Here is a 26,795-nt window from a genome sequence, read left to right as displayed (position 1 = left end):
CATGGTTCCCAGTACCTGGAGATAATCCCACGCCGTGGGAGCAACTAGTGCCATGAACCGTGTTACCTGAGCACGCAGAGCCCGAGCTCTGTCCGGGTGCAGAAATACCTTGGCTCGGCTGGTGTCGAAGTGTGCTCCCAGAAAATCCAGCGATTGGGACGGTATCAGTTTGCTCTTTGAGAAATTGACGATCAATCCCAGAGACTGAAGAAGCTGTACTACCCTGTCTACAGCACGGTAACCCTGCGTCCTCGACTTCGCCCGAATGAGCCAGTCATCTAGATAGGGATGTACAAGGATACCCTTCCTTGCAGAGCGCCGCCGCCACCACTACCATGATCTTGGTGAAGACACGCGGAGCCGTCGCCAGACCAAAAGGGAGAGCACGAAACTGAAAATGCTGTCCCAAAATCTTGAAGCGTAAGAAGCGCTGATGATGGTGATGGATCGGGATGTGAAGGTATGCCTCTGTAAGGTCCAAAGAGGCCAAGAATTCTCCCGGATGCATGGCTGCTAACACTGAACGGAGCGTTTCCATACGAAAACGAGGAACTCTGAGACACTTGTTGACCGTCTTGAGATCCAGGATAGGTCGAAAAGTGCCTTCTTTCTTGGGAACCACGAAGTAGATTGAATAATGACTTTTTCCCAGTTCGGAGGCCGCTACCGTTACTATCGCCCCCAGCTGTAGCAGACGATCGAGAGTCTGTCGGACTGCTAATTGTTTGAGACGGGAACCGCAAGGAGAAAACAGAAAACGATCTCGGGGTTCGTGTACAAAATCTAATACGTAGCCTTGTCTTAAGATGTCCAGCACCCATTGATCCGACGTAATTTTGGCCCACTCCTTGTAAAAGAGAGTAAGGCGACCCCCCAGGTGGGGGATCCCCTCTTGGGTCCTTCTGGCATCATTGTGAAGCCTTCGAGGAAGGACCTGCCCCTTGAGTATCCTTACCGTGGCGGCACCCTCGAAAGGACCGGTGATCGTGTGATCGTGTAGAAGGAGCCCGAGGTGTCTGCTGTCTAGTAGGACGCGACCTCCGTTGATTCCGGTACCTATTTCTGGAGGAATAAAAAGATCTAGAAGAACGTGGACGATCTTCTGGTAGCTTGTGCACCGCATTCTCATTAAGAGATTTGATGATCTGATCCAAATCTTCCCCAAATAGGCACCTACCCTTGAAAGGAAGGGAACTCAGGCGCATCTTAGACGAAGCATCTGCCGCCCAGTTGCGTAGCCACAAAAGATGACAAGCGGACACCGCCGCCACCATGGAACGAGCGAGGACCCTTAACAGATCATAAAAAGCATCAGCTCCATAGGCAACCACCGCTTCAAGTCTATCAGCCTGAATAGTCTCTGCCTGTGGCAAAGATTGGGAAGTGAGAAGCTGTTGTACCCAACGCAGAGCTGCTCGCTGTGCTAGGGAACTGCAGATAGCAGCCCTCATCCCCAACGTTGAGACTTCGAAGATACGCTTGAGGTAAACCTCGAGCTTGCGATCCTGGACATCCTTCAACGCCGTCCCGCCCGTGACCGGGACGGTAGTATGTTTCGTGACTGCGGATACCGCTGAATCAACAGCAGGAACCTTAAGAATCTCCAAGAAATCAGTGGGGAGAGGGTATAACTTTTCCATGGCTCGACCGACTCGAAGATTGGCCTCAGGAGTATCCCACTCCCTTGAAATCAATTGCAAGATGTTGTGATGCGTGGGAAAAGCTTTCGCTAGAAGTCGTAAGCCTGCTAGGAGAGGATCCCCTTTCTTAATCTTCGGATCCTGAGCCACAGGATCCGGAGGAGGGTCAATGTCCATTTCCTGGAGGATGTGGGGGATGAGATCATCCAATTCTGCTGCTTGAAAAATACGGAGGACCCTCGGGTCGTCACCTTCTACCTGGGCCGCCAGGGAGGGATCATCCGCCTCTGGATCTTGCCATGGATCCCCCGACGGTTGTTGCAGCTGTATAGGAACCACGGGGGGGTGGGGGGGGGGGGGCTGAGTGGACCCCGCACCCCCTGTGGGCAAAGAAGCCCTCCCGAAGGGAGGGTCTGCCGTCGAAAGCTGTGTCAAGCAGGCCAGTTTGGGGGGAGGGGGACCCCAAATTCCAAGATTCGGATCCCTGCTCTGTAAAAATGCCTTGTGCATTAAAACAATGAATTCTGGCGAAAAAGCGGGAAGTGCTGATGAGGGGCCCCCCGAGACGTAGTCCCCTTGCCTGCCCTGGTCTGTTGCGCTCCGAAACTCCATACTGTTAGAGGAAACCTGGAGAGGAGCGTCGACGTCCTCCTCAGAGAGAGCTGCCTCCGAGTCAGCTGAGAAAATGGCCGCCGTTCCCGTGCTGAAGGGAAACGGGGCATGCCGCTTCCTGCCAGCGCGGTCCGACTCTCCTCCAAGCTGCCTACCAGGTAAGCCATACTCCCCCTCAGGAAAAGCTGAAGAAAATCCCTCTGAGGTCTGCTGAAGCCCGTGCCGAGCTCCGGAGCCATTCGGCGATTTCTGTATCGCGGCGGGAGGGAGGGGGAGGGGCGGCTGCGGCGCGCGGCAACAACCGAAGTGGCGAATTAATAAAACTCTTCGGCCTCCGGACCCCTCACCGTCCCCAAGAGACCGTCGGGGAAAAACGCCGTCCTGACTGTGAGCAGCTCCAGGGAATGGGTCATCGCAGAGCTGCAGGACGGGAACTCCAATCACTCCCTGAAAGGGAGGAGGGGAAAAGGAAAACTCCGGGGCTAGGGGGAGCGGTCGGCACTACAGACTTTCACCCCTCACAAATTCCTGTTCCTACCAACGACTGTAAATGAAATAAAAATAACACTTACCACACTCTAGCCAGGCAAGGAAGAGGAAAAAAAAAAAAACAAAGAGATCGGAAGAGAGAAATAAAGTGACAGGCAAAAAACACAGCCTGTCAGCAAGTTCCTAACTGGAAAACAGTGTCTCTCTTTGAACGGAGTGGTCCTGTCAGAACACTACAGAACCTATCCCTTAGAAGAAAACCTTTATCTAATATTATTTAATTGATTCCTCAAAGAGAAAATAAAACTAGAAAAGTGCTGGGGACCACCGTGTCCCCTGCTCAATCTGCTGGAGTTAGAACTATACTGAGGATTGAGGCGAGGGAGGCGTGGCTATATAGGTCCTCCCCTGGGAATTTTTGGTTCTAACTCCATCTGCTGGACAGGGAATATAACCCACAGTCTGGAATGATCCTGGTACGTACAGGGAAGTGTTTATTCACTAGAAGAGACAACAGACTGAACAGATCGGCCATTTCAAAGAACAAAGTAGATTGTACATCACATGCATTGCAAGAAAACAGGAGTAAATCTACTCCTCACAAATTAAATATCAAAAAATGAATACTCTATATATGTATGTGGAAGAAAGAGAGTGGGGCTCAACAATTAAATTACACACTCATCAAGCTAAATGGTAATGCATATATTCTATATTTATTAACAAATTTTACAATTTCAAACCCTTTGCTGCACAAACAAAAAGTTAACCTATATGTGTGAATCCATGCTGACTACATCTGAAAAGCAGCAGATATTCAAATGCCAAAGCATACAACACTGAGCATATGCCTTAACTGCAGAAAGAACATTTAAATCACATGCATGAGAACCAATATACTTTAAACAGAGTCCAGATACTAGGAAGAAGAAATATTTCTTATGTCATAACACTTGAAATTTGTTAAATCAGAAATGATTAGGATACATTACAAAAATATACTGGAGAAGGTTTTTCTTGAAAAAACAGAATACTGAGAAAAAACTGTTGGTTGACTAGTAGAAAAAACTAACACACAAATCTCATAACTACAGAAAGTACTATGGTCAAGGTTTTGCTGACTGAAAATCACAAAAAGTATGTGGAGGTTAAGAAGGAAAATTAGGAGCGGCTTAGACTATAGTGTTGTGCACTGCATCACATGAGACTCAGGTTTTGAGTCTTCTGTAAGACAGGGATGGCTGGGTTTCAGGCATGTCACAGTGGCAATATGCTCAAACCCAGGAAGGGAGGGACTGCTGCTACTGTAGTGACCTCTGCTGGTCAGAGGAGTGGTGATGGGGCAAGTCTTGGAGGAGAAATTCTTCTGCCTAGCGAGGCCATGAGTCACTTTGGCATGCTGTCTGGGATGGGTGGTTTTAAGAGAAAAATAGAGATAAAAAGAAAGCAAAATAAGACTAGGGCTTGTTATTCATTATTTCCCCAATATTTTTTTTAATTTTGATTACAAACAAAACCATGACTGCATTCCTATACCTAGTTTTTAGCTGGGTATAAAGCAGGCTTGTTTTTTTGTTTTTTGTTTTTACAGTGGACATCATTGGTGGCTCTTGCCTGTATTAGAAGTCAGGAGGGGACTGTCACCCTCAGAACTCATTGAGTAGCAGGGGTTGAGGGAGATTACAACACATTTCTGGTTGGCTGTCTCTTAAAAGGGGCCCTAGGAACCAGGTCATTGTTTCTACTTTATGGGGGTGGGGAAGAGAGGAGGAAAAGCTGTTTTAAAAACCTCAGAATGCTAGTCAAACATGCTCATATCATTTCTTACTGGCTCTGGTATCAGCTGTTACTGAAAACAGCAATTTTATTGCCCAGACCCAGGTTTGTGGCAATAAAGATGAGCTGTTCAAAGGAACAGCTGATCACAGAGCCAGCAGGAAGGACACAGAGGTGGTGGGGGCAGGAGGCAGCACAATGCTTGCTGCAGACATGGACCCCTTCCTTCCCTTGCTCTCCACAAGGTCAGCAATCTCATGTAAAAGCAAGGCAACTGGCAGAGGCAACATTTTTCTTTGCTGCCTTTTTCTTTAAGCAGAAATAGCAGGGGGAAGGGATGCTGCAGCACCATGAGAATCCCTGCACACATCACTAGCAAAGACCTGAACTGTCCTGATACACACGTGATGTTGGGCCTTTGCTGATAATATCAGCAGGGACACAAGGATATCTAAAGTGTCAGTGGACCAATAAACCTATTACATTTTTAAAATCGACCAACAGGCCAGATAAAACAGTCCTGCTAACTGTAGTTTGCCTACCTTTATTTAGTATTTACCAAATTTATTTACGTCCTCTCCAGTGTAGAATCATGAGCCACACCTTAATCTTTGAGAATTAAAAATATATATCCTTATTTCAATACTGCTTATCCTCCATTCTTCACTACCATTTTCACCCCTCCCCAGGCCACTTCTATCCCTTTTCCCCCACTCACCAGCTGACCGGCACCTCTGCAGAGATGTATGGAACAATACTCTGCTAAATATAGCTGGCAGAAAGGCTGTGCTGAGCCCAAGACTGCAAGGCAATTTGCTCATACTTCCTGCAGTAGCTCTGACCCCTATAGCCAAACTTTACTGTTTGTGAAGGAATGAGGGAGCAAAGAGGCTGCAGGGACTATGAGCACTTACTGATGCTTAGTCCAACAGGCAATACAACTTTCCTGCCACTTCAGCAGTGCAGCAAACTGCACAACGCATGTTTCAAGAATGACAATTGCAATTTATCAGGGTTGATGCACCGGATGTCATCTAGCCCATTTTTAATAATTACAGGTAGATACTACATCTATCTAGATAGAGATAGATATACAGAGATATAGTATTTACCTGTGTGTGTGTGTGCATCTATCTATATATAGACAGATATAGATATATAAACATAGATTATAGATATATATATAAAGAGATATAGATAGAGAGATAAAATAAAATACTTAGATTGCCATAATTAACTAGGGAAACTGTATTGCTAGTGATTACTTGGGAAAGACCAGGAGAAATACTGAGTGGGTATAAAGTATAGCCATTTTTGTATGTCACAACATATCTAGATGGCAGACAATAAAAGCAGTTGAAAATAATGACAAATTACAAAGCTGTAGATATAAAGCAATTAAACTGTGTATAGATAAGGCAAAGTTACTTACCTGTATCAGGCGTTCTTTGTAGACAACAGAAAATCAGCCACACAAGTGGGGTGATGTCATTCGATGGCACCAAGACAAAAAAGCTCTCTCAGAACTCAGAAACTGAGGTGGTTTTCCAAGCAGGCAGGAGTCTTCCTGCACAGTTGCCACAGCACAAGGCTACCCAGTACTTGTAGCAAGCTAACTTTGATCTCTAAGGGAAGGAGGGTGGGACTGTGTGGTTGATTTGTCCTGCTGTTTACAGAGAACACCTGTTCCAGGTAAGTAACTTTGCTTTCTCTGTGGACAAGCAAGTTATCAGTCACAAGAGTGGAGACGCCCAAGCTGAAGGTTGCATGACTACATTTTGTTATGCTCTTTCAGGCTGATACAGTACAGTGTGCTCCGGTGAAGCACACTGTTAGCCCAGGTTTGGACGCGCGTTTTCGACACGCTAGCTTTACCCCTTATATTTATTTATTTATTTATAACTTTTCTATACCGAAGTTCAAATAACAGAGTTAAGTATCACTCCGGTTTACATTGCAACCATAAAAAACAGTGACAAAGTTGTCTTACATAGAACAGGGGGAGAGAAAAACTTGGATACAGCTTAAGCATGGGGAGTAACGTGTCAAAACTGGTAAGAACTGATAAGAGTTGGCTTTTTGGGGTAACAAGGTATTCCGAGGGAGGGGGTAGGAATGAGGGATTGTAAGGGGTTGGAAGGGGGGTTGGAAGGTGGGGGGGGGGGAGGGTAGATGAGGGTTACCATAGATTTAATGAAACTAATATACATATATTAAATAGCTTAGGCAGCGGAAGAAAAATTGCTTAGGCATCTGAGCTTAGGAAGAGAAGGTCCGTGGAGGATGAGGCAAGGATGAGTGTTATGGGAAGGCTTGTCTGAATAGTAGCGTCTTAAGTCTCTTCTTGAATGTAATTGGGCATTGTTCCAGCCTAAGGTCCGGTGGGAGCAGGTTCCACTGTTTGGGGCCTGCGGATGAAAAGGCTCTTTTACTAAAGGAGGTTTTGAATGTAGGTGTTCTAAGAGTCCCTCTTTGCGCTAATCTCAGAGGACGGGTTGAAGTATGATGTTGCAGGGGGGTCGATAGGTCCAGCGGAGAGATGTTAAGAATGGCTTTGTGGGTGATTACTAAAAGCTTGTAGAGGATTCTGAATTTGACTGGGAGCCAATGGAGCTTCTTAAGGATCGGTGTTATGTGGTCCCTTTTACTTTGTGAGTATCCTTGCAGTTGCATTCTGAAGCAACTGGAGAGGTTTAATGGAGTTGTCTGGAAGGCCTTGAAGAAGAGCATTGCAGTAATCGATTTTTGAAAAAATGATCGCTTGTAAGACAGACCTGAAATCTTGAAAATGAAGGAGAGGTCTTAGACTTTTTAATACTTGAAGTTTGAAGTAGCACTCCTTTATTGTGTTGTTAATGAAGCCTGTGAAGCTCAATTGAGTGTCCATGATTACCCCTAGGTTTCTGACTTTGGGAGAGATGGTTGGGAGCGTTGTAGGGGGTAGGTTGTTTAGAGAAAAGTTACCATCCTGTGTGATTAAGAGGAATTCGGTCTTGTTTGTGTTGAGAATCAGGTTAAGATTTGAAAGGAGGTTATTAATGGAGCACAGATAGGTGTTCCAACGACGTAAAGTACTGTCCAGAGAATCTATTATCGGTAGGAGGATTTGGACGTCGTCTGCATACACGTAATGTGTTAATTTGAGCTCGGAGAGGAGTTTACAAAGCGGGAGTAGACAGATGTCAAATAATGTTGGTGATAACGAGGAGCCTTGAGGGACTCCGAGGGTGGAACTGAATGGAAATGATTCTTTGCTGTTGATCTTGACTCTGGTAATATCTGTTCTGGAGGAAGGATTTAAACCAGTTTAAGGCTGTGTTTTTGATGCCGATGTCGGTTAATCTGTCAATGAGACAGTCGCGGTTAACTCTGTCGAATGCGGCGGTTAAGTCCAGAAGGATGAGCAGGCAGGGCTGTTTTTTTTCAAGGTTCATGAGGATGTTGTCTGACAGTGATAATAGCAGAGATTCTGTGTTTCGGGATTTACGGAAACCAAGTTGTGCTGGGGAGAGGATGTTGTTGATTTCAAGGAATTCTGAGAGCTGTTTGTTGACTATTCTTTCGAGGATCTTCGCAATGATAGGGAGATTTGCAATGGGGCGAAAATTAGCTGGGTTGTCTGTGGAGAGGTTGGGTTTTTTTAGTAGAGGTTTCAAGATGGCAAGTTTGAGAGGGTCAGGGACGTGACCCTGGGATAAGGAGGCATTAATGATCTGGGCGAAGGGCTTAGCGAAGTTGTTGGCAGAAGCTATCAGTAGGTTGACTGGAATCGAGTCCAGTGGTTGAGCGGATGGCTTTAGTTTTTTTAATATGGATTCGATTTCTAAGGCTGATGTGGATTCAAAATTCTCTAAGATGTCTGCCCGTGGAGGTAGGACACCGGATAGTTGTGTGTGGTTAGGGATGGGAGGCTGAGAGGTGGAGACCGGATGTGGTTGGCTTGTAACATTGTTATCTATGCGGGAGGCAAGTAAGTTACATATTTTGTTCATGAAAAAAGTAGCCAGCTCCGTGGCTTTGTAAGATGCTTTGTCATCTGGAATTTCTGATGTCGGTGGTTTGGTAAGGGATGATACCAAGGAGAAAAGGGCTTTAGGGTCAAAGATGAAATGGTGAATTTTCTGAGAATAGAAGTCTCTTTTAGCTTGCAGGATGACAATTCTGTATTGGTGCATGAGAGATTTAAAGGTTTGCAGGTTTGAAGGCGAAGGATTTTTGCGCCAGGTCTGTTCCATTTTTCTAAGATCGCACTTCTTGGTTTTTAATTCAGGAGTGAACCAAGGTTTTTTGTTGGCTTTGTTGGAGTTGATAATTTTGGTTGTGAGGGGGCAGGTCTTGTCCGCCACTATGTTTGAGATTTTGATCCAAGAGGCTAAAGCTGAGTTAGCGTCTGTAAGGTCAAGTTGGTTTAATTCCGATGGGAGTTGGGAGATTAGTGTTTCCTGGTTACAGAGTTTTCTGAATTGGACTGTGGTTTTCTGTGTTGCTGAATGGTTTGGATGTTGGTATAGTAAGGTGGTGAGATTAGCTTGTGGTCCGACCAAGGGACTGGTTGGCAGACAATGTGTGAAGATTGGGTTAAGCCTTGGTTGATGAAAATAAGATCCAGGGTATGTCCTGCTTTATGAGTGGGTCCATGAATGAGTTGATTCAAGCCCATGTAGAGGAGGGTGTTAAGGAAGGATTCGCAGTTAGGGGACCTAGGGTTGGCATCTACATGAAGGTTAAAGTCTCCTAGAAGAATGGCTGGCGAATCGGTGTTGATATGTTTAGCTATCATTTCAATTAAAGGAGATGGGTCAGAATCAAGGAGTCCTGGGGGGGCGTAAGTAAGTCCAATTTGTAGATGGGGAGATTTGAAGACTGAGAATTCAAGAGCCTGTTGTGAGGTCGCCACATGGAGGGACAATCGAAAAACCTTTTTAGCTGCAAGAAGCAGTCCTCCTCCTCTTTTCTTCACTCTAGGGATGGAGAAGAAGTCGAAGGATTGATGGGGGAGTTGATTCAGGAGAGCCGTATCCTCTGGTTTTAGCCAAGTTTCTGTGATGGCGCACAGATCTGGCTGCTCATCAGTGAGGTAGTCATATAAGAGGTGTGGTTTTTTTTTTTTTTTTTTTTTAGAGTGATTGGGCATTCAAAAGGGTTAAGGAGAATAGGGTGAGACCCAGTAGTTGGTTTAGAGGAGAAAGCATAATGGGAATGAGTCTTTTTTGTTGTTGTTGCTGCTGGTGGCGAGGTGTTTGACCAAGTGTAGTGGCGGCGTTTCTCCTGTAGTTGTGGATGATTGGAATGGCCGAGAAGAGCATGCCTGTGCAGCTGCCTATTTGAGGTGCGGGGATAATTGGACAGTGGAGATTCCAGGCGCTCTGAGTGAGATAGTTGAACTGTGGTTGCGGACAGCGAGTAAGGGAGAGGGGTCTCCGGTAATAGTTGAGTCTGAGCAGTGTCTTGCTTCAGGGGCTGTACGAAGGGGCGTACAAAGGCGCGACGCCGGGAGTTAGAGCCTGAGATTTAAAGGGCTCTCACCTGGCTTCCTCTGCCTCGCTGGTCGTCACTTATACAGTAAGGGGTAATAGCGCGTCGAAAACGCACGGCCACCCTCCCCCCCAAACTAATAGCACCCGCAACATGCAAATGCATGTTGATGGCCCTATTAGTTATTCCTGTACGATACAGAAAGTAAAATGTGCAGCCAAGCCACACATTTTACTTTCAGAAATTAACGCCTGCCAAAGGCTGGCGTTAATTTCGGCCGGCACTGGGGAAGTGTACAGAAAAGCAGAAAAAACTGCAACCCATATGATGAGAGAGGCTGGGGGAAAATTGAGAGAGTTAAACTCTTGAGAACTGCTTTCTTGATATGATGTGATTTCTAGGCAGTAATAAGCAGTGAAGGTGTGGACAGACCAGGTAGCAGTCTTGGAAATATCTTCTATGTTAGAAGGGAAAAGATGGAAGAAGGGAAAAGATGGGCTAAGGAAGCTGCCGTATCACTGATATAATGTGCTTTCACTTTATTTTCAAGTTGTTGCCCTCACCGAGTATAACAATAAGAGATGCAAGCAGAAATCAATGTGGAAATCCTTTTGTAATTGAAAACCTCTGTTTAACCGGAAATAAAGAATTGACTTGTAACTGAAAACTCCAGTTCGAAGAAAATTAATAGTAGCGAAAACTTTCTGTAAGACTGTTTTTCTCCAAATAGAACAATAAAACTCTTCTGCACTCCAACATATGAAGAGCCCATTCGCCCATATTGGTATAGGAAAAACCGCTGGCCAGGCAATGATTTAAATAGAATTGAGATACCACTTTTGGGAGAAATTTAGAATGATTTTAAAAATAAAAAAAAACTACTCTGTTGTGGAAAATCTGGCCTAATGCTTCCAACTCGCTTACTCTTCATGCAGAAATTTATCAAAAACAAAACCTTCCAAAAAGGGAATTTTAGTTCAGTTGTTGCTAGAGGCATGCACAGCAATTTTATGAACTAAGCCACAACAATGTTTAGATCCCAACAAGTAGGCAGCTCTTTAGCTAGAGGTTTAAGATGAATTAGGTCTTTCATGAATCTGGCAACTGTAGGTGCTGGGTGATAAGAATTTCTCCCGAATTTTCATTGTATGGTCCTATAACACTAAGATGGATTCTGATGGGGTTAGTTTTTAATCCTGAGTCAGATAGGCTTAAGAGATATTGACATAAGAGGGAAATGGGACACAAAGGGGGTCCTAATTGACCCATGAACAACAAATAGAAAGTCTTTTCTATTTAATGTTGCAAGATTTCCTGATAGAACATTTGCTTGATAGAATAACCTCTCAGTTCAGAAGGCAGCTGCATAGAATAGACTAGTTGACTTTCAACAACCATGCGGTCAGAGCTAAAGATTGAAGATTAGGATGAAGATTCCCATTGTACTGAGTGACCAAGAATGGGAATATACTCAATGTTATTGGTTGTTGAACAGCTAGATAGTGAAGTCATGGTAATGAAATTTGATATGGCAAAAAAGAAGCTATCAAAATCATTCAACTTTTTTCTCTTCTTAACTGGAGAAATTACTTACCTGATAATTTAGTTTTCTTTAGTGGAAACAGATGGACTCAGGACCAGTGGGTTATGCTCCTCTTGTTTAGCCTGACTGAACTTTACCCTACATTTACTATTTATAACTTTGGAAATAGCCGTGTTTCAGTTCTCCTTGTAGGAGACTGCCAATTTAGTCAGGCTAAACCTTCCTCCCCCAAATGTATCCTTTTCTCTTTTACCTTTTATATATATTTCAGGAAGAGAAAGACTTGTATTCAGAATTATTTATTATATATTTTTTTATTAGTAAAAATATTAAAATTACTACAAATTAGTTATAATCATTTCTTTCACAAGTATAATTTGTATAATAATCTTGTGCTCAGCTATAAGTATTATTAAAAAGCACAAAGCAAAATCCTAATCAGTTCTCTTATTCGTTTAGCCCGGAGAGAGTACCATGTAATAACGTAGTCACACGCCTCAACAAATATGCTAGCCTTCTCCAAAATTCTCAGGCTTTCTGTACCTCCTTATATACCTGATTTTTACAATATCTTGTGTGTAATAAATTTTTGCCTCATGATGCGGGATACATATTTTCCTTTGTCTTGTCACTTACATATTACTCCCACCCTTGCATCCCTCGATTAATTTTATCATATATTTCCAATGTATGCATAGTTTCCTCTTTCCCCTTGTGCAAAGGTACAAAAGTTCATAGTGAACCATAAATGTCTGCCTGTGTATGCGTGCATATATTACCCCACTTCTTTACATCAACCACCCCAACATCTGCTTCCCTTTGTGGTGGTCTCACTTCTGTCTTGTCAAAAAAAAAAAAAAAGGCCACTACTCATAGGAGTCTGCACTGGTCCTCTGCTTAGCTAAGTTTCCGTTTTTGCAATGCCACTTGAAGGGAACAATAAGTATCTCTTATCACTTCTCTTTTCCTTGCTGCCCACATCCCAAATTAGTGTTTGCAAAAGCAAGCACCAAGGTGAGAGCAGGGCAAGGGTGAAAAGTTAACACTTTCCAAGGTTCATTCTCTCTAGGTATATCTGGATATACATATTTACACCCTGCCAGCAGATGAAGACTGAGCAAGCTGATTTCACTGTATATATACTCCTGCAGTGACCCCAGACTGCCAGTATTCTCTTCAAAAGCAACTGTTAACAGACTAGCAAAAAACTTGATTAAAACCAGTCAACCATAACTCTACTCAACCAACTGAACACACATAAGAATCTAGGTACCCCAAATCTAGGGACTGGATGAACACATCAGTAATTCCTTGGGATCCAAAGCCCCACAGGAGGACTACTGACACACTCATATGGCAGCCAAGGGCAGGAGGCTGAGTCCATCAATCTACACTAAGAAAAACAAAATTATCAGGTAAGTAATTTCTTATGTTCTTATATTTCCTAGCATGTAGACAGATGGGACTCAGGACCAGTGGGATGTACCAAAGCTCCTCCCGAACAGGGTGTGAGGCTGCCTGTGGTTCAGTCAACACCACCCATGCAAAGGCTGTGTCTTCCTGGCCTGCATATCCAGACGACTAAATCTGGAAAACATATGCAAGGAGGACCATGTTGCAGCTCCGCAAATGTCGAAGGGAGACAACAATCTAGCCTCTGCCCATGAAACTGTCTGAGCCCTAGTGGAATGAGCCTTAACCTGAGCAGGCAACGGTTTTTCAGTATCCACATACGCACTTGTGACTACCTTCTTAATCCAGCAAGCTATGGCAGCCCTCGAAGCTGGCATGCCCTGCCTACTCCCACCATGGAGGACAAACAGGCAATCCATCTTCCAGAAAGGCTCAGAATCCTCCAGATAACGTACAAGTCTCTTGACATTCAAGAAGCGCAGGAGGCAATACTGCTCTGCATTCCTGACCTTATCCAAGGACGGCAAAATTGATTCAAATGAAAGTCCAACACCACTTTGTGCAAGAAGAGGAAACAGTACACAACTGTAACACTCTGGGAGTCACCTGAAGGAACAGCTCCTGGCAAGATAAAGCCTGCAGCTCAGAAATTTGACGTGAAGAACATATAGCCACCATGAACACAGTCTTCAAGGTCAACAACTGCAAGGAAAGACTACGCAGTGGTTGGAACGTAGGGCCCGCCAAGAAATCCAGCATAAAGTTAAGACTCTACAAGGAGACCAGTAACCTCAAAGGAGGTCTAAGATGCTTCACTCCCTTCAAAAAAGGACCACATCAGGATGGGACAAAAAGGAATCACCATTCATCGGACCCCTGAAACAGGCAAGAGCTGCAACCTGCACCTTCAAGAAATTAAGAGCCAAACCTTTACTCAACCCATCCTGCAAAAAATTCAGAATGAACAGGATCTTCACTGAACGAGGAAGAACCCCATGCTCTTCACACCAGGCCTCAAATACTCTCCAAACCCACACATAGGCTAAGGAAGTGGAGAACGTCTGAGCACTGAGTAAGATGGAAATCACAGCGGAAAAATACCCACACTTCAACAGGCGAGCCCTCTCAAGGACCAAACCGTAAGATAAAACAGTTGGATCCTCGTGAAGAACTGGACCCTGCTGTAACAAGATCTCGGCATGGTGGAAGAGGGATCTCCACCAGGAGTCTTCACAAATCCGCATACCACAGATGACTGGGCCAATCCAGCGTCACCAGGAGTACTAGCCCCCTGTGGCCTTCGATTTTGTGAATCATCCTGCCCAGCAATGGTCACGGAGGAGGCGTAAAGCAATCTGTCTTCCGGCCAGACCTGTATGAGAGCATCTATGCCCAGAGACCACACCTCTCCTGTGACTGTAGAATCGAGAAACCTTCGCAATGTGAGAAGTCGCCAGCAGGTCTAGGAACAGAAGACCCCAGCAATCCAGAGTCAGCAGAAATGCCTTGGTGGACAACATCCATTCTCCTGGGTCAAGACTTTCTCTGTTGGGGAAAGTCCGCTCTTACATTGTCTTTTACTGCAATTTGAGAAGACAGGATCATCTGTAGATGACCTTCCACCCATTCCATAAGTTGGTCTATTTACTGCGACACTTGCTGGCATCATGCGGACCGCATGATCCTGCAGCCTATGGCTAAACTGCAAGCATACCAAACGGACCGCCCAGGCTTCCAAGCAATTGATGTTCCAGCGGGACCCCTGGTCATTCCAACACCCTTGATCCTGACAGTGAACTCCACAGCCCTGGAGACTCGCATCTGTTGTAAGTACGAACCAGGTCGGGGAGGACAAGGAAACTCTTTTTCTCAGATGAGTCTCCTCCAACCACCACTGGAGGCGAGAGCAGACTTCCATCGGCAAGTGGAGCTGAACTAAATAGTCCTGAGAATACGGGTTCCAATGAGACAGCAGTGAGCGCTGAAGAGGACGCAAAGGAGCCCTCTCCCATGGCACCACTTCCAGGGTTGCTACCATCAAACTGAGCACCTGCAGATAGGACTACACCTTTGGGTGTATAGTGTTCACCAACTGACAAACCTGAAACATCAATTTCTGAATCTGAACTTCAGGCAGGAAAACCTTGTCCTGTCCCATGTTGAACCAAACCCCCAGATACTCCAATGACTGGGATGGCTGAAGGCTGTTCTTGGCCAGGTTCACCACTCAACCAAGCTCCTGCAACAAGGATATCACCTTGTGCATCACCAGGCAGCTCTTCTTGAGACTTGGCTCGAATCAGCCAGTCGTCCAAGTATAGGTGCACCAGGATCCTGTCTTTTCTCAAGGCCACCTCTACTGTCACCATAATCTTGGAAAACATTCTCGGGCAGTGGCCTGCAAAAGGGCAGTGCCCGAAACTAATAATGGCACCCCCAACATCACAAAATGTAGAAAACAGTGCTCCGTACGGATGGGAATATGAAGGTAGGCTTCGGACAGATCCAGGGAGGTCATAAATTTCCCCGACTGCACTGCCATTATCGCAGAGCATAAGGTTTCCATGCGAAAATGAGTCACATTCAAATGACTCTCTTGAAATCCAGGCTGGGACGAAAGGAATCCTCCTTCTTGGGCACAACAAAATAATAGAATATAGACCCATACTTTCTTGGGCACCGGAACCACAGCCCTCAGCCTGAGGAGCCTTTGAAACAGACTCCAATGCCTGCTTCTTCTGTGGGGAGTGGCAAGAAGACACCATGAACACAACCCAAGGAACACTGTGAAATTCCAGCACATATCCTTCTCATATCACCTCCAGGACCTACTGGTCCAACGTGATCTTGACCCACCTCTAAAGAGAGAGAGAGAGGCATCCCCCTATCTCGTGTCTGAAGATGGATCGGCAAATCTTCATTGGGAAGCTTGGGAATGTCTGCCACCTGAGCTTAGTCCTCTCTTGGGCTGTCTGGGATGAAAAGACTGAGACCCACCAAAAGGCTGAGTGCTCTGAAAGGTCGACCCCTCCATAGGGACGAAACCACCTGCAACCCTGGAGACGAACCCTCATACGAAAGTGGCGCTGCAATTGCTTCTTATCCTCAGGAAACCGAGGAAGCAGCGATTCGCCCCACTTACTGGCCAATTTCTCCCACTCACTCCCAAACAAGAGCGAGCCTATAAAGGGCATCTTTGTAAGATTAGCTTTGGAGGCTGCATCAGCTGACCAATTTCCCAATCAGAGTTGACGCCTGGCTGCTATCACCGAAGCCACTCTGGCCGAAGTACGGACCAAATTGCAGCCTGTGTCTGCTAAAATGCGGCAGAGGGTTCCATAACCGCTCTGGAATTCCCTCCAGAATCAACTACCTCCTGAGAGAGAAGCAGACAAGACTGCGCCACTAGGGAGCAACAGGAAGCGATCTGTAAAGTAATCGCCACTGCCTCAAAGGCTTGCTTAAGGATAGCCTCAATCCTCCTATCAAACACATCCTTCAAGGCCACTCCTCCCTCCACGGGGATAAGTTGTCCACTTGGAGACGGCACATACCAGTGCATCCACTTTGGGAAAACGCTCTCGCACAGCTGGGTCCAGGTGGTACAGGCCTTCCAATGTATAACCCCCTTTAAAATTTGCCTCTGGGGCATCCCATTCAATTCCTGAATGGCGTCCCATCACAAGGAAAAAACAAGAGGCTTTACACAAGGAAACCAAAATGGGATTCCTCTTCAGCTCTAACATAGCATTTGCACCAGGAACACCAGCTGCTTCAAAGTCTGGGAAATCAGGGCTGGCAGTTCAAGTCTGTGAAAGAACTGCAACATGTTGTGATATGGTTACAAACCCGGAGGGATTTCCCCATCTTCCAGGGAATCTAGATCTGCCTCATCACCAGTGCCATCCAGGTTCCTGTTGGGAATACCCACAGGAAGCCAAGGGGAGCCCCGTTGCTTCAGCATAGGACTTGAAGAGGGAGGTCAGAGTCCAACCTGACAAGATGGGGCGAAGCGAAGGATTGTGCCTGAAGAAAAGCCTGTAAGCCTTGGAAAAATTCCATCCAAGAAAAAACAGCCGGGTCCAAACCAAGTCCAGAAGGAATTGGAGTGGAGCCCACAGAACTATCCTCTCCAGCGGAGGAGCCAATCAAGCGAGAACCAAGGTCTGGCATCCCTCCAGCCAAGGCCGAAAGCAACTCATCATCAGAATGGGAGGACCCAGGCTTAGCAAAATCCAAGGAAGACAACTCATCTTGCGCGTCCGAACAGCGCTGACACGTTAGAAGACAGGCAACACAAAGAGAAAGGTGCTTAGACTTCTTGTTTATCAGTGCTATCACGGCAGTAAATGTGCGTCTGAACGGTTCCTGCTCAAAAATGTATGCGCACAAAAATTAAGCGCCGGAGAAGTAAGCACGACAAGGCACACACACAACCTGTGCGCCAAGAAAAAGGCACACCTCTGAGGGACCCTGGAATTCACCTCAGGAATTCTCAACTGGGGGAGAGACCGTTTGGTATCACCGCAGGAGACTGGGGCTTTCTTTTCCTTAAGCCAAATTTCAAATATCTCCTTCCAAAAAACTCAAAGCAATCCCCATAAGCTGGGGTCACTGCAGGAGTATTTATATTGTGATGTCAGCTTGCTCCATCTCCATTTGCTGGCAGGGGAGCATAACCCTCTGGTCCTGAGTCCATCTATCTACACTCTAGAAAATTTTGAATTGTCTTGGGTTATAAGTGGAATCAGGGGAAGCGCATAAAGAAGCCCTTGATTAGACTGGCTTGAAAAAGCCCTTGATTAGACTGGCTTGAAAACAGCTACACTGTTCCTTGCTGGCCTCCTGGAGCAATAGGTGGAAACTTTGCTGTTAAATGGCAATGCAAAGAGATCTGCGGAATGCCTTAAAATTGAAACAGTTCTCATACTACCCGATGCTTTAATGACCACATGTGTGGCTCTAGTTGGCAACGATGTGTCCGCCACCCAGTTTTGGTTCCCAAGGAGATAGTTATCACATACATCTTTTGGGAAATTGTCCACTTCCATATCTTGCAGCTTTCTTGACAAAGATTTTCTCCTTGTTTGATACAAAACATTGCTACTTCATTGTTAATACCACCACCACTTTCTCCCTTAACCATGGATTGAACATTTTTAAAGTACTAAAGATTGCGTTCAGCTTCAGATGATTTATGTGGAGCAATCTTTCCCGTGGATATCATGTTCCTTGAGAACAACTGTTGTTTAGATGAGCTCGCTTATCTTTGCTTGGGGGCATCATGTTATCGTAATTTGAAATTGAAGTTGGTGAAAATATCGATCTTTCGACAGATTTGCAAGATCCATCCACCATGCCAAAGAATGGATAGGAGTACTGCATATATTCACTTTGTAGGAAAATGGTTGTAGGTGCTGGTCCCACTGAAACTTCAGATGCTGCTGAGCCTCTCATGTTGAGAGGCACAAAAAGGTTAACATGAACTGTTGCCACCATGTGGCTCAACATGTTCATGAAGAAACGAGTAGAAATCTGTTTCTGATCTTAAAGTTAATATTTTCGTAAGTTAATGTACTCTCTGCTGAGGAAGGAATAGTTTCCCTTGTGTGGTGTCCAGGCAGGCTTTAATAAGTCTATTATGAGTCATCTCCATATTGGATTTGGATTGGAGACATTGATAATGAATCCTAGGATCTGAAGAGTGTTTATTGTATGGAGTGTGGAGGAATGAGCTTCTTGAAGGTTGTATATGAGCAAGTTGTCTAAAATATGGGAAAATAAATACATAAGCCCAAATTTTTGATTGGCGGCTTGCATAAAATTGGGGGGGGGGGGGGGTATGTGCATAGCCGGGCCCTGCATGCACCACGCACATTTTCGAAAGGGCCTGGCCAAACGTGTAACTCCTGATACATGCAGAAGTGCTGGGCCTCAAGAAAGGGGTGGGGGCCAGGACAGCGCACGCTGGCAGCCAGCCGACACGCGGAATTTACTTCTGCTCTGGAGGAGCAGTAAGTATTGAAAAAAAAAATCGGGGAAAGCTAGGATAGGTTAGGAGTTGAGAAGAGAGGAAGGATAGGGTTAGGGAAGTTCCACCCCAGTCCGCTCCTTTACTGGAGCAAACTGGGAGGGAACCGGTTTAGGCCCAATCGTGACGTCGTGCGTATTTTTATAAATCCACCCCCCCCCCCCCACGCAGGCCACCCGCCCGCACATGCGCAGACATTAAAATTCGGCACACATGGGGGACGCTGTTGAGCCGCGCTACAAAATGGCCGCTTAACACGTCTGCTCTGCGAACCTTATCAGCAACAAAGGCAATTTCCATAGCAAGCTCAATCCCTATTATACCCAGATTGTGTGCCCCGGTTGCAAGAAAGGCTCAGGATGACCTCCCAAAAGCGAACGACTGATTTAAAACAGTTCTCCTTCAGCAAAGTGGCTGAGGAGCTTTCAATGGCGGGAGAGGAGCAGGCCTCAAACCCGCCAGAAAACGCTGACAATGGGGCGGGAATGCCCGAACTCCCCGCAGGCTTATCCGATCACCCCACTGAGGGCCCTTACCTACCGACCCGTTCGGAAATACGGAGCTGGTTTATGGAGCTCAGGGCGGATCTCAAATCCCTCAAGACAGAGCTACTGGCTTCCATTACCGAAATGAAAGAAGATCTCTGCGCCATGGGACATCGGGTGGACGAGCTGGATGCCCGGGCCGATAACCAAAGCCAGTTAGTGGACACCCTTATATCCCAAAATAAACAAGACACCTTGGAGATAGAAGCTTTATCAGACAAGGTGGAGGACATTGAGAACCGGTCACGATGAGCTAATCTACGATTTCGGGGGGTGCCAGAGACGGAACAATTTCAGGACTGTGAGCATACTATCATCATGATATGCAAACACCTACTCAATAGCCACCCACCGGCCTCGGCACTTGATGAGGGAGAGCCCAAAATTGATCTGGAAAGAGCACATCGGGCATTGGGTCCCAAAAGAGATAACCAACCGTGGGATATCATAGTAAAGTTCCACCATTTTAAGGTTAAAGACAAGATTACTCAAACTGCACGAGCCAATCCTGATTGGCGTTGGCAGGACTTAAATATTTCCATCTACAATGACTTGGCTCCTACAACACTGCAAAAACGTTACCAAATGCGTGAAGTGACTGTAGCGCTGAGACAATGTAGAGATTACTTACCTGATAATCTCGTTTTCCTTAGTGTATGCAGATGGACTCAAAGCAAGTAGGTATAGTGTGCTCGTGCTAGCAGTTGGAGACGGATCTGACGTCAGCACGGGTACATATACCCCTGCAGGAAGTGCAGCAATTCAGTAATCTTCCTTGCAAAAGCTTTATGGATATATGTGTGACTGACCGATCGATTAAATGAACATGATTACCCTGACCGATTGATAGTAGCTGGAGACCGCCAGCGTTCTCAACCGGAAGGCGTCGACACCCGGCAGGGTGGATGCCCTATATAAGAAAACATGGCTTACCGTGAGTCGGTGAATCCCCATGTATACTGGCAGTCGGGCGGGATGCTGAGTCCATCTGCATACACTAAGGAAAACGAGATTATCAGGTAAGTAATCTCTACATTTCCTAGCGTGTAGCAGATGGACTCAAAACAAGTGGGATGTACAAAAGCTACTCCTGGACTGGGTGGGAGGCTGCCCAAGGTCCGTTTAGGATCGCCCTCGCAAATGCTGTGTCCTCCCTGGCCTGGACGTCCAGATGGTAGAATCTGGAGAAGGTATGGAGGGAGGACCACGTTGCCGCTCTGCATATCTCTGCAGGCGACAGCATCCTAGTTTCTGCCCAAGAGGCCGCCTGCGCTCTGGTAGAGTGAGCCTTGACCCGTAGCGGTGGTGGTTTTCCCGCTCTTACGTAGGCCGCCTTGATAACTTCCTTGATCCAGCGGGCGATGGTTGTCCGTGAGGCTGCTTCCCCTTGCTTCTTCCCGCTGTGAAGGACGAACAGGTGGTCCGTCTTTCGTACTGCTTCCGACATTTCCAGGTATCTGGACAGCAGCCTGCCGATGTCGAGATGGCGCAGTATTCAACCTTCTTCCGACTTCTTCAAACCTTCCGTGGTTGGTAAGGATATGGTCTGGTTGAGGTAGAAATGCGAGACTACTTTGGGTAAGAAGGAAGGAACCGTGCGAAGATGGATAGCCTCTGGAGTGATTCTGAGAAACGGATCACGGCAGGACAGCGCCTGTAGCTCTGAGATGCGGTGTGCTGAGCATACGGCCAACAGGAACACCATCTTCAAGGTCAACAAACGGAGGGACAGGCCTCGAAGGGGCGTGAAGGCGGGTCCCGCTAGAATTTCCAAAACTAGGTTGAGGTTCCACAGGGGCACTGGCCACTTCAGTGGCGGGCGAATGTGTTTGACTCCTTTCAGGAAACGTGAAACGTCTGGGTGTGTGGCAATGCTGTTGCCCTCACTCCGGGGACCGTAGCAGGATAGTGCTGCCACCTGAACCTTGATGGAATTGAGGGACAGACCCTTCTGAAGTCCATCTTGCAGGAAATCCAAAATGATAGGGATTTTAGCGGCATGTGGATTGGTGCTGTGGGTGTCGCACCAGGCTTCAAATACTCTCCAGATTCTTATATATGTTAGTGATGTGAAGAACTTGTGTGCTCGGAGGAGTGTATCTATTACCTGACCCGAGTATCCTCTTTTCTTCAGTCTAGCCCTCTCAATGGCCAGACCGTAAGAGAGAATTGAGCTGGATCCTCGTGGAAGATGGGACCTTGCCGCAGCAGGTCCCTGTGTGGAGGCAGTGGTAGTGGATTCCCTGCCAGTAGTCTTCTCATGTCTGCGTACCAGGATCTTCTTGGCCAGTCCGGGGCCACTAAAAGAACTAGGCCTCTGTGCCACTGAATCTTGTGTATAATAGCGCCCAGCAGGGGCCATGGAGGAAAAGCATATAGCAGGATCCCTTGAGGCCATGGCGGAAAAGCATATAGCAGGATCCCTTGAGGCCATGGCTGTACCAGGGCATCAATCGCCTGGGATAGAGAATCCCGCCTGAAATATCTGGGTACTTGAGCGTTGGACCTGTCCGCTAGTAGGTCCATGCCCGGCATCCCCCACTGATCCACAATCATCTGGAAAGCTGTGGGCGACAGCTGCCATTCCCCCGGGTTTAGGCTTTCTCTGCTGAGGAAGTCTGCCGTGGTGTTGTCTTTCCCGGCGATGTGGATGGCGGAGATGTCCTGGAGATTTGCTTCCGCCCAAGTCATCAGGGGGGCTATTTCTAGGGATACCTGTCGGCTTCTGGTTCCGCCCTATCGGTTGATGTATGCCACTGTGGTGGTGTTGTCCGACATCACTCTGACCGCTCGGTTTCGAAGTCTGTGGGCAAATCGCAGGCATGCTAGCCTGACTGCCCGTGCCTCTAGTCGGTTGATGTTCCACCCCGACTCTTCTCTGTTCCACCGCCCTTGGGCGGAGAGTTCTTCGCAGTGTGCTCCCCATCCGTTCAGGCTGGCATCTGTAGTGAGCAGGGTCCAGGTTGGGGAGGACATTCTTGACCCCCAGCTCATGTGGCTGGGCTGCAACCACCACCGTAGCTGATTCCACACTTTGGCTGGTAGAGGTAGGTGTACGGTGTAGTTCTGTGATCGTGGGCTCCACCGAGATAGGAGGGCGCGTTGTAATGGTCTCATATGAGCCTGCGCCCATGGTATCACCTCCAGAGTGGATGCCATAAGGCCGAGGACCTGTAGGTAATCCCAAGCTGTTGGCCCGGGTGGCGCTCAGGAGGGCCTGCAGACGATTCCGGAGCTTTGATCTCCTCTTGGAGGTCAGACTGACCTTGTCTTCCTGGGTGTAGAATCGGACTAGTAGGTATTCCAGCGACTGAGAAGGCTGTAGGGAACTCATGTTCAAGTTTACTACCCATCCTAGGCTTTCCAGAAGAGCTATAACTCTGTTGGTTGCCTGGTGGCTCTCCTCCGGTAACTTTGCCCTGATCAACCAATCGTCCAGGTAGGGATGGACGAGGATTCCTTCCTTCCTGAGGGACGCCGCCAATACTACTATGACTTTGGTAAAGGTCCGCGGCGCGGTGGCTAACCCAAAGGGTAAAGCTCGGAAATGGAAATGTTGGTTCAGGATTTTGAAGCGTAAATAGCGTTGGTGATCCCGATGGATTGGGATATGCAAGTAGGCTTCCGACAGATCTAGGGATGTGAGAAACTCCCCTGGCTGTACTGCATTTTTGACAGACCGCAGAGTTTCCATGCGAAAGCTGGGGACCCGTAGGTGTCTGTTGACTGACCTGAGGTCCAGGACTGGCCTGAAAGTGCCCTCCTTCTTGGGTACTATGAAATAAATGGAACAATGCCCAGAATTTATCTCCCATGCAGGCACTGGGATTATGGCTTTTAGGGACAGGAGCCTCCGCAAGGTAACCTCTAGTGCCGCCCTCTTGAGGGGTGAACAAGGAGATTCCACAAACTTGTCTGGTGGGAGCCGAAGAAAGTCCAGGTAATACCCTTCTCGGATGATGGCGAGGACCCACTGATCCGAGGTAATCCCGACCCACCTGCGGTAGAAAAGGGTTAGCCTGCCCCCTATGGCTGCTACCCCTGGATGGGTCGGCTGATTGTCATTGTGGGGCGCGGCTGGGACCGGAACCCGAGCCGGTTCTCCTCTTGTTGTGCTTAGTCCGAAAGGACTGGTTCCTGGCCTGAGAACGAGGTGCTTGGTAGCGAGCCCTGTAAGGGTTGAAGCGCTGAGAGTTTCTACCTCTGGATGGCCTAGGAAGAGGGCGCTGGCTCCCTCCTTGACCTGTCTTCCGGTAGACAGGGTAATGGAGAGGCGCCCCATTTGTTGGCCAGTTTCTCGAGGTCTCTGCCGAACAGGAGGGATCCCTTAAAGGGCATTCTCGTGAGACATGTCTTGGAGGAAGAGTCGGCCGACCAATTACGAGGCCAGAGCTGTCTCCTGGCTGCCACTGAGGATGACACTCACTTGGCTGCCGTACGGACTAGGTCGGACGCTGCGTCAGTGAGGAACGAGAGAGCTGATTCCATCTCTTCTCCCGGGGTGTTGTTCCTAGCCTGTGATAAACAGGAACGCGTCACCACGGTGCAGCAGGTCGCAATTCGTAGGGACATGGCTGCCACCTCAAAGGCTTGTTTCAGAATGGCGTCCATGCGCCGGTCATGTGCATCCTTGAGGGCCGCCCCCCCCTCCACCGGAATGGTGGTGCACTTCACAATTGCGCTAACTATGGCGTCTACCCGGGGGCACGCCAGCAGCTCCTTGGTCTAAGGGATCTAAGGGGTACATCCAGCCAGGGCCCGACCCCCTTTGAATGAGGCCTCCGGCGTATTCCATTCCAGATCGATTAGCTGCTGTGCTGCTTGTAGGAGGGGAAAATGGTGAGCCGATTGGCGCAGGCCCTCTAACAGGGTGTTCATTCTAGGTTCCCCTGGGGTGTCATGGCCCGGGATAGCCAGCTCCGACAGGCATTGAGAGACCAGGCCTGGGAGATCCTCTTTCCGAAAGAAGCGTCTCACGGTCCGATATGGTTCTATCCCCGAGGGAAGTTCTCCCTCCTCGGGGGGCTCGTCGTCTTCCTCAGAGCAATCTGAATCCCCATAAGTGGGGCTTCCGGGTGGCGAGTGGCCGTGCCTAGGTCTTGAGGGCCCAGGGGCCGGGTCATCCGGTACGTATGGACCTGTTTGGGGATCAGACTGCATTCTGACAAAGGCATGAATCCCCTTGAATAATTCCACCCAGGAGAGCGAAGCAGGATCTGGCCTTAGGGGCACCAGGTCTCTCGGGTTCCCCGGCTGCTCACCGCGCCCCTGCTAGGTCCGGGGTGTTCCCTGAGGAACTGGCAAGTGTGCTGGGCTGGGACCGGTCCTGGCCTGGAATTCCCAGGGCCTCCTCACATTGGGCACATAGGGAGTCTGCTTCCTCGCTCTGTGTGGCTCTGAGGTTGCATGCTGAGCAGAGGCTTAGAGCTCTTATGCCCGATTCTGGAGGTGCCGGCTCTGCGGACGCATGGGCTCTCTTACTCTCCATCGCGTCTGTTATCTTCTCCCAGCTGGGGTCTGCGCTTTGTAATATGCGCGAAAGATGTGAGCTTATCCACGTGCGCCTGTCCACGCGCGCTGATCAACGTGCGCCTATGGACGTGCGCCTAGGAATGTGCGTCTATCAACGGGCGCCCTAGCAACGGGCGCCTATGAACGTGCGCGTAGTAACATGCGCCTAGCAACGTGTGCGTAGCAACGTATGCCTATCGACGTGCTCTGGAGCAACGTGCGCCTATCGACGTGCGCTGAGCAACGTGCGCCTGCGCGTAGCAACGTGTGCCTATCTTAGCAACGTGCGCTCTTCAACATGAATCCAGGTGACTTCTATCGAATATGCGCCCAAGTATTTTCGGGGGCCTAACATATACTCCCTGCGCCTGTGCGCTCAGTCTAGCCTGAGCGCGGCGACGAACCAGGGCCGAAGGTGACGGCAAGCAGGGAGGCAAGATGGTGACCTCCTAGGCGGGTTGCCATGTAGGCAGACTCCGCTGATCCTCGCTTCCTCGGAGACCAACAAGTAAAGATGTACGCCTTACCTTGTCTTTGGCGCTTCCTGGCTGCGACCCGGGCGGTCTCCGGCTGCGGGGGGAGAGGGTGATTACCGTCACCGCCGCGCTCGAGGAAGTGCACCCGCTGCCTCTAGGCCGCGCCCGAACTCGTCTCGCTCGGGCGCCAAGTCCTCGCCGGGACCGAGGCTGGCTCTAAGCCGTGCCCGAGCCCTTCTCATTCGGGGGCTAGGTCCCTGCTGCGAGTCGGCCACCGGACAGAGGCTCTTACCTCCGAGGGACCACGGAAATCGTCTCGGGAAACTCAACTGGGGGAGGGACCGAATGGTATCACCGCAGGAGTGCGGGGCTCGTCTTCAGGTAGGTTTCTTCTATGAATTTAGTCGTTAGAATTTGGAAAAACGCTCAGCGAGCGTGAGGTAGCTCCAAACTGCTTTGGAGACGGAAATTACTGAATTGCTGCACTTCCTGCGGGGGTATATGTACCCGTGCTGACGTCAGATCCGTCTCCAACTGCTAGCACGAGCACACTATACCCACTTGTTTTGAGTCCATCTGCTACATGCTAGGAAAGCAGAAATTCGTTATCAGTGGGCATTCCCATTTGCGCTAATATTTCAATATAAAAGGATCTCGTATAGGGTGAAGACCTTGTCAGAAGCAGCGGATAGTTTCCAGCAGGCGGGCCTGGAGGCCACTTTTGCTACGAAGGCCAAGCCAACCTCAGCGTTATCGATGGATACCACTCCAAGATGGCGCCGGCCAGGTCCTGGGAGAGGCCGCCTCCGCCAACAGTGTTCACAGTTCGTAGAACAACAAGCGGCAGAGGGCTGAACTCTGACTGCAGGCAGCTGCAGACGGTTAACTTCACATTTTTTGGGACAGTTTGTGTGAACTCATTGAAGCTGCCACGCCACAGATGGCAGTGAAATTTTCTTTTCATAAGGGTTGATTGAGCATGTCACTAATGCTACTAGACTGTTGCCTTCAATGATTTTCTTACTGTTTCAAAGATGGGAGGGGGAGGCAAGGATCCGGTTAGGAGTGCTGTTCATAATGTATCCCCTGCAAGCAGATTCGCGAAGGAATGGCAAATTTTACCCTTGTAGGGTGTGGGGGAATGCTGGAGCCCACATGGGGTTTTTCTTCTTCAGGAGGCGAGCGTGTTATTCTTGTTTTTCTCTGCTATCTGATGCGAGCTGGGGCTTGGTTAGTTGCATTTTTATCTTGTATAGTGTATGTCATGGCAGGGTCATTACAATG

At 48.0% G+C, this 26,795-nt stretch overlaps 1 protein-coding gene across 4 annotated transcripts in view; it reads right to left on the bottom strand.

Moving 5' to 3' along the window:
* ZNF280D (zinc finger protein 280D) overlaps positions 1-26,795 on the bottom strand; it is a 570,468-nt gene that overhangs the window by 51,432 nt on the left and 492,241 nt on the right. The window contains exon 21 of one of the 4 annotated variants that reach the window (XM_029575754.1): positions 3,501-4,144. The exons of the other annotated variants lie outside the window; for them this stretch is intronic. Within the exon in view, the coding sequence (XP_029431614.1) occupies positions 4,112-4,144 (33 nt within the window). The 3' untranslated portion in view covers positions 3,501-4,111. Of the gene's footprint in view, positions 1-3,500; positions 4,145-26,795 lie in introns of those variants that run through there. 4 annotated transcript variants of the gene reach the window in all.

The sequence above is a fragment of the Rhinatrema bivittatum genome, chromosome 13 (genome assembly GCF_901001135.1).
Source record: "Rhinatrema bivittatum chromosome 13, aRhiBiv1.1, whole genome shotgun sequence".
NCBI classification, from domain to species: Eukaryota; Metazoa; Chordata; class Amphibia; order Gymnophiona; family Rhinatrematidae; genus Rhinatrema; species Rhinatrema bivittatum.
Note: the sequence above shows the minus strand (reverse complement) of the source record. Positions and strands in the feature narration are given on the sequence as shown.